This window comes from Leptosomus discolor, chromosome 10 (assembly GCF_034619465.1).
Source record: "Leptosomus discolor isolate bLepDis1 chromosome 10, bLepDis1.hap2, whole genome shotgun sequence".
Taxonomy (NCBI): Eukaryota; Metazoa; Chordata; class Aves; order Leptosomiformes; family Leptosomidae; genus Leptosomus; species Leptosomus discolor.
Genome location: NC_141400.1, coordinates 24,794,506 through 24,802,585, shown reverse-complemented (window position 1 = coordinate 24,802,585; position 8,080 = coordinate 24,794,506). Strand labels below are relative to the sequence as shown.

Here is an 8,080-nt window from a genome sequence, read left to right as displayed (position 1 = left end):
CATTTAATAGATTATATAAAAAACATTTAAAGGTGAAAACATTTTGAATATATAATATTTAACAGATTATATAAAAACAACTGAAGAGACAGACTTACTGGATTTATAAACCTTTTCTTCTTCCCTAGGCACAAATCAGGAGGGAGGTTGAACTCAGAGAATCCAGAAGGGACTTCTCTTTACATGCTAGCTAATTATTACACTGTACCTACCAACTACCCTAGACAGAAAAAGGAAAGAGAAACGGAGAGATGAAGGGGTGAGGAAATTGCACTTAACCTATCAAGTTCTAAAGTCCTAAGCTACCAGGAATGTCTTGGATGGGATTTAACAGGTGCTTTCCTTTAGCCCTGAAGTAACATGTACCATGTTCATTTCCACAGAGGCGGAAAAAAAAAAAAAAAAAAAGATAGTTTACATATTCACATTTCTTCCTTTACAAGTAAAAAAATAAGTGCTGTTAATATTTCTCCTCTTGAGGAGACTCATGGACTAGAGACTTGTGATGTGTCCTTTAAAGATATACCATGCAGTTCTTGTGGTGGTGTTTCCGTGACTTAAGCTGGTAAAAGTCACTGTGGATGTCTCTGTCTCTAGAAAATCTTGTCCCTTGTAAGTCCCAGCAGCACGGGGGGAGTGTCCTACTAAAGTCTGTGTCGGCTTTGGAAGGTGACTGGCCTCTCATAAGAGGGCCGCCAGGTTGCTCCAGTCGGTCGCATCTGCCGGAAAAGAGGTGTCGTTGAGATCAAACAACTGCTCTATGTTGACAGCGGTGGAGAGGCAGTCGTTTGTCTCTTCGTCCCAGTGATGTTGCAGGAAGGAAGTGGCCAGAAAGGTTTCATCAAAGTCCAAGATGCTCTGGCCGGGTGCGGTGAGGACCTGCTCCTGCCCCTGGGAACACTCAATGTGCTGCCCGTGTACTGTCAAGTCCAGGTCGTGTGTTACGGGGCTGGTTGGAGTAGGTGGGAGCTCCAGATCCCCCAAAGTGGAGAAGTCTCCATTCAGGTTGGTGTTGAAGATGGCTTCCCAGCCAAAGTCACCTGTCAGTGATCCCAGCTCGGCCTCCTCTTCCTGGGTCAGCAAGGCAGAGTCAGAAAGCCGAGGTGTCTTGGCCATTCGCTTGGGCGAGGGCTGCTTGTGCTTCTGCCCTGCTTTGCCAACCACCGGCTTCCAGTTCTGGGTGCCGGTGACTTCTTCAAACTCTTTCAGCAGCTGCTGCGACTCCATGTTGACGTTGAGGATGTTATTGGAGGCGCAAGGGGAGGCAGCTGGGCTGGCGATGCCCTGTGCTTCTGGCTGGTCTGTTTTGGTGAAGGCAGGATGGATCTGCACTGGGGCTGTCCTCCGTTTTTTGAAGGCCCCGTTCTCGAGACGGTCAGCATGTTGGGGGTCAAGCTTCCAAAACCCGCCTTTCCCTGGCTCGCCCTTCTCTCGGGGCACCCTGATGAAGCACTTGTTCAAGGAGAGGTTGTGCCGGATGGAGTTCTAGACCCAAAAGAGAAAAAAAAAACCCAAGGTTGAACACTTGTTTGCTGCTGCAGCACCTACCTGTGTGGGGAGGCTGGTAGAAAAGCACGTTTTCAGCAAGGCCCTTTGGGAAAAAGAAAGCAGAAACGGCAACATCGAGACATCCGAGGCTGCATGCTCAACAGAAACTCCCCTGCCCCTAGCCACCAGCAGAGTTTTCTTGCCTTCTGTCTAATCCAGCCAGAGGTGACAGGAGCCAAGGGGCTCAAGCTAGGACCTGCCAACCAACAGGAAGCTTTTGGGCAACTCTCCTTGGTTGTAAATCGGGACTGTGGGGCCTTTGATCATGCAGAGCACTGGGAGAAACTGGCCAGACTCGCTCTAGGCATGGAGCTGAGAAGGAGGCTGGGTCCTCCTTCGTGTCTAAGGAGGAAGAGGAGGGTATAATCTTAAAGGTCTTTTCCAACCTAAATGATTCTATGGTTTACACCAGTGTGGCCACAGCCCCATTACAAGTGGCAACACGTGGCAGCACCGCGGGGGATGGCATTGTGAGGGCCCTCCTTGCATCCCCCTGTTCATCTGTGCCTATTGCTAGTGTTGAGGGGAAAATATTTGGAAAAAAAATAGGCACCGTGCCTCCCCTGCAGCCAGGCTGACCCAAACCAGATGGGCAAATCTGGAGACACACATGGACTGTTCCACCACAGCCCGGTGTGTCCCCAGACGTGTCTCCTGGCCTGAGGAAACTTGATGTGGAATCACACCATCCAGCAGCATCCCACCAGCCACCACTCCAATGAGCTGAAGGGGGAAAAGAAAAAAATAAAAGGGGGGGGGGGGGGGGGAGAAAAAGAGAAGTTTCTGCTCCCGTCGAGCTGTTCTGAAACCCTGAATGTGCCTGGAGTGATGTGAATAATCAGAAAGGAAACTCAGTTGTTGGGTAAATAACCCAGCATTGGACTCCACAAAGCCAAGACTGTATTAAGAGATTGGATATGGTAGAGGGTTGGTTTTTTTTAATGTTGCCTGGATATCTTTATGCTTATTCATCCATAATCCGTAGTGCCGAGTAGAAAAAACAAGGCTTGAATGCTTAGAGCTGTCGAAAAACACACACACACACACGCACACACCAAAACCCTCCTCTGGGCTGAAGCTCCTTGGGTGTGTTGATGCCTCTCCAAAGCAGTCAGCTCCCACAGGAATATATCCATCTCCCCCCAGAGTATGGGTGGCTTGACCTTTCCAGGCTGCCTTCACGTACAGGAATCGGGACAGGGGTAGAGAACACAGCCTCGAAAAGAAAGTAAAAAAGAAAAATAGAGCGAGAGAGACAGGGAAAAAAAAGAGAGTGAGAGACAGAAAAAAGAGAAAGGAAAAGAGAGAGAGAAAGAAAGAAAAAAGCAAAAAAGAGAGAGAAAGAAAAAAGCAGCAGGAACACTGATATCCCTGCAAACAATTCAGGCTGTGGGAATGCCTCATTTACAGCTTAACAAAATTTTACGAGGGTGAGAGACTTGCCAGCTGAATTCTCTGCTCCCCATCTCCCCTCCCCACCCCAGACCTCATTCAGCCTGGGCCGCCCTCTGTTATGACCCGGCCGCTTAACATATTTATCACTCCTGCCTGCGACAATCCCGTAAACTCCCTGCATCTCTGTGGAGAGGACTGAAAACCTTCTTTCTTTTTTTAATAAACACATTTAATTAAAAATGTGGTGATTATCCAGCCGTGAGTTTGCAGAAGAAAGTCAACACGCTGGCCCTGGAGAGGGACCGGGGGGTTCCCTTCCCCATGTTGGGCTTCAAGAGCTGCTGGAGACCCACCTGCCCAGAAGGAAGGTGGGCAACACGTGGGCAGGGGCTTTGCAGCAGTTTTGCCCAGCCCTGCCTGGGTGAGCGCTGCCACCGGGATCACTGGCACACTGCGGATTTGGGCTGGGAATAACCCAAGCAGAGGGACGAGCCACCCAGGTCCCACCTGCCCTGCCATATCCTAGAAAGCCTCACGTGCCGGACGTCTCCTTGCGTAACGGAGGAGGGCAGCGAGCCAAGGTGATTGGGAAAAGCCCCTGTACTTCACGCGGTCCCCAAAGCTGGTGAGCCTGGGGGCTGTCCCCTACCCCCTGGGGACATGCTCGTGCTAGCTGGGGACAGCAGCCCTATTTGACCTCTTTTTTGGGCTTCCCTCTGAGGCCTCAGCAGCTCATCACAGCAATGGAGCCTCCTACGCCTGTCCAAGGGGACAGGAGACCTGCCTTGCTGGGAAAGCAGCAGCATCTCTGCTCTGAACCTCCCCAGCGAAGGATTTGTCCAACAAGCGGCATCTCCCTGGGGGTCCTCTCCGTCCCTCTCCTACACCTGCACCTCAGCACCCAGAGATGCTCAGTCTGGCGATTTCACGTGTGCTCAGCCCGGAGGGACTCAGGACCCCACAAGAGCCTCAGAAAGGTGGAGCTGGGGACAGAGACGCCTTCGTCCTGGAGCCAAGAGGAGCCGCAGGGGCCAACAGCCCGACAGGTACCTCCTTGCACCCAAAATGGCCCCGGGCTCTCCCCCGTAATGGCTCCTTCCCTCCGCCGCCCTCATGGTCGCGGCATTTCTGCACACCCAAGCTCTTTCCGTTACAGCCCTTCCCCACCAGCTGCCAGTGCCGCTTTCCTCCCAGTGGGATTCAGCATCCCCATGGGACCTTGCCTTACACAGTGGAGGCTGTGGGAAGCCCTCCCCAGCCCTGCGGGGCGAGGGGACAAGACAAGAGGTCTCCAAATCTCCTACCTGCCAGGTGGGATCAGCATGTTGGAAGTAGCAGAAGTTGTCGGTAATCCACTTGTAGATGGCGGAGAGGGTGATTTTGGGCTTATCGCTGGCTTCCATCGCCATGCAGATGAGGGTGGCGTAGGAGTAGGGCGGCTTGACGTGCGGGTTGGTCTTGTAGTCGATGTCCTCCGCCAGCTGAGGGTGCACGGGCATGGTGTGGTGCGCCGTCCTTGAGGTGGAGGAGGAGGAGACGGGAGTGTGGGGCACCCCCATGCACGCTGGGTCAGCGGCCAGGGGCGACATCGGGGCGTCGAAGCTGGAAAGCTTGTGACAGTCAAGGGGCTCTGGGCCACTGGGGCAGTAGGACTTGCCCATGCTGGTGTCCTTCCTGATCGAGAAGTCCGTCAGCCACATGAGGCTGGTCAGGCTGTCGTCCAAGTCCACCACGGTGTCGTTCTTTGTTCTTTTCTCCTTCCCTGCTCCTCCCTTCACCCGCTGCCCCTAAAAGAACCCGGGGGGCGGGGGACGGAGCCCCGCGGGGGACGCGGACCCCCCCCAAGCGCCCCCTCCCTCCAAGCGAGCCGGCAGCTTCAGGTGTCCGTTAGAGCCCGAGCTGAGGGTGAGGCGTCTGGCTTTCGCTGCTGGGCTTTCAAGCCGCAGTGCCGCGGGTTTGGGCGAGGAAAGAGCCCCCCGAGGCGAGCCGCGGCCGAGGAGCTCCGCACCGGCTGCGCGGCGGCGGCTGGGACCGGGGGTGCCGCGGTTTGAATGACGCCGCGCTCAACAGTCGCGGGGGGGGGGGGGGGGGGGGGGCGCGAGGGGGGCAGGAGGGGGGCACGCGGGACCGGAACCGCAACCACCCGCCCCGCTCCCGCAAAACAGGCTTGTTCCCCCCAAAATAAGCCTCGGGGGCAGCGACAGCTTGTTCAGATGCTTGAGCCCCACCGTCACCACCCAGCCCCTGCAAACTCCTGTGCCCGCAGTAAGGGACAGCCCAGGAATGCTCGCTGCGGCGGGCGGGGCGGGGGGACCGGGACGAGGGGAGGAATAAACAGACTAAAATCCAAAAGAATAATAACCCCTGCCCCGTGCAAACCTGCTGCCCAGACCTGACACGGTCAGGGCTGGGGAGATTCTTTGTTATTCCCAGAGTGAGATTAAGACACAAACACGGTCAGGTGCCGTAAAGAAAAGAAGTTTAATAGTTCCAAAAACCTTCACGTAGAGGCAGGAAAGAGAAAGAGAAGGAAAAAAAAGAGTAAAGTACAAGTGCAATAGCTACCACCACGGAGCTGCGGCGTCCCGTCAGTCCGAATCGACTTCACGTCAGGTGGGGAATTCCACTGGGTGCTGGTAGTCGTGGTTCTTTTATTGAGTTGTTGTTCCTTCTTCCTTTCTCTTTATCTCTATCTTTGCATTCTGTGCCACCATGGAGCACCATCCATGAGACTGCAATGTTGAGCCATGGGGTGGTGTAAAGGACTTTGTTGAGACTGTGTCTGCAACGGATATCTCAACATTGCTGGAACATCCTGCCTCAAGGGATGTCTGCCTCACCATCGCTGCAGCGACACAGCACCTGTCTGACCACAAAACCGCACATCTCCTGTTTGTACCCTTACCCCGGCCCATGCGCCCAGACCCAGGGACAGAAAGATCCCCCACAGAGACGGTATTGGGCATGCGCACCACCGCTGGGGGGGGGTAAGGCTGAGATGCTAATCGATTCCCGGGAGGGGCGACAACACCCCAATAAAAGAACCACGACTACCAGCACCCAGTGGAATTCCCCACCTGACGTGAAGTCGATTCGGACCGACGGGACGCCGCAGCTCCGTGGTGGTAGCTATTGCACTTGTACTTTACTTTTTTTCCTTCTCTTTCTCTCTCTTTCCTGCCTCTACACGAATGTTTTTGGAACTATTAAACTTCTTTTCTTTACGGCACCTGACCTTGTTTGTGTCTTAATCTCACTCTGGGAATAACGAAAAATCCCCCCAGCCCTGACCATTTCGGGTCTGGACATTTAACTGGCGTCACAGACAGGATTCCCTGAAGTGAGAGTGCCGCATTTTCACTCACTTTCCTTTACCTGTGCACCTCTCAGGGACGTAAGGAGCGGACCCTTTGTTGAAATTTGCTGTATTTGTTGAAACTTATGTGTGCACCTCTCTGAGACGACCACTCCGCCTTGTTTGACAGGGGTGAAAATGTTTTGTACAATCTCTTGGAAAAATATGTTGCTCGCCCTTCCGTACCAGGCATGGACTGGGCATAGAAAAATTGGTATAATTTGCAAAGTGTGACGGACCGAATCAGTGCTTTACAAAAGGATGCCAAACTGCGGTCCGGAAAGGAAAAATCAATCATTTGTGCTGTGTTGGGTACAAGCCTGGCTGCAGCTGTAGAAGCTAGGGATCAACAAGTCACAGCAGAATCACAAATTATACAGTCTCTACAAGATTTGGTACAGTCTCTAAAAGGACAGGTAGAGATTTTAAAGGAACAATTGGCAGGGGAAAGAACCCAGGTAAATTACCTGCAGTCTGTATTGAAAGAAAAACTCCTTGCGGGCGAGGAGAAGGTTAAACCTCTTGAGAAAAGAATCGAATCCCCCAATCAGGAAGTAGAGGAGGCGAAACTAAGATTGGACAAAATGAATGTTCCCACTAGTTTTTTGAGACCCTTGGTCAAAACTGAATTCAAATATGAGGATGATTGGAATGAACCTCCTCAAATTACTACTAAAGAAATTCCATATTCGGCTACTGAACTAGAAAAATTGAAAAAATATTTTGGCCGTACTCCTAAGGACTTGGAGACAGAATATGTTTGGAGAGTGTCGTTGTCTGGTGGGGACCAGATATTGTTAAATGACAAAGAAGCCGAGGGCTATTGGGGGCCCGGAGTGTTTCTAACCACTGGCAACCATAGTGCTCCCTGGTCCCTAACCCAGAGGGCAGCCTCTTGGGCTGGAGGACTAAATCCGTTGGAAAGGGAAGATCCCCTTGCAATCGTAGGGACGATTGACTAATTAGTAGAAAGTGTACAAAAGGCAGCATGTTTGCAAATGGTGTATGACCGGGAACTTAGACCTAAACATGAATCCCCAATGATGATACCGGTCGATCCAGAACGAATAACTCCTCTTATAAGGGGACTCCCTGATTCTCTGAAACGTGTTGGCATTCAATTGCGAGGAAAAATACAAGCGATGTCCCAGGGTGATAGGGCTGTTGCCGCATTAGAAGAAATTGTGACCCCTAATTGTCAACCTCAGGAAAAGAAAGCAGGGACTTGGGGAGAGGTCGCTCGAGAGTTGGTTAGTTATGGGAGAAAATATGGCCCTGTGGCCACTTCTCTAGCCAAACCAGAATCGAAAGTTTTAAGATGCACAGAAATGAAATCTCCCCCAAACAAAAATAAAGAGACATTTCCTATAATGTCATCTAGTGGCAAAGATGTAGGAAACAAACAATAATTTGTGGACCATGGGATGGCAAAAAGGCATTCCCCGAGAACTTATGAACGGGTTGCCGACAGAAAAATTGGAAAAATTAGTTCTAGGATGGCCCGAAAATCCACAAGTCAAGGTCGAGAATCCTACCCCTAGTGCTCCTTTATTGGATCTAATTGCCTCCCAGAAGCCACCGGGAAACTAATCCCTTCGCCCCCTTGTAGTGGGCGGAGAGACGAAGGATGAATGTACCTTAGAAGGCTCACTGAAACCTGTCGAGGTGATTTATTGATTACTTGTTTTGTAGAACCTAGGTTAGTACCCATAATATTTTTGATAGACACGGGAGCCCAAATTTCAGCCCTAAAACCAGAAGATGCTACACCAAGTGGCATCA

At 51.8% G+C, this 8,080-nt stretch overlaps 1 protein-coding gene and 1 pseudogene across 1 annotated transcript; one reads left to right on the top strand and one right to left on the bottom strand.

Moving 5' to 3' along the window:
• Positions 1-681: 681 nt before the first annotated feature.
• LOC147414821 (forkhead box protein J1-like) lies at positions 682-5,909 on the bottom strand. The gene is made up of 4 exons (XM_086470857.1): positions 5,849-5,909; positions 5,784-5,788; positions 4,248-4,730; positions 682-1,485 (listed from the first exon to the last, which is right to left on the bottom strand). The coding sequence occupies exons 1-4, from the start codon at positions 5,907-5,909 to the stop codon at positions 682-684; spliced, it is 1,353 nt and encodes a 450-aa protein (XP_086326983.1).
• On the top strand, positions 5,908-7,888 carry LOC147414820 (uncharacterized; annotated as a pseudogene).
• Positions 7,889-8,080: the final 192 nt, after the last annotated feature.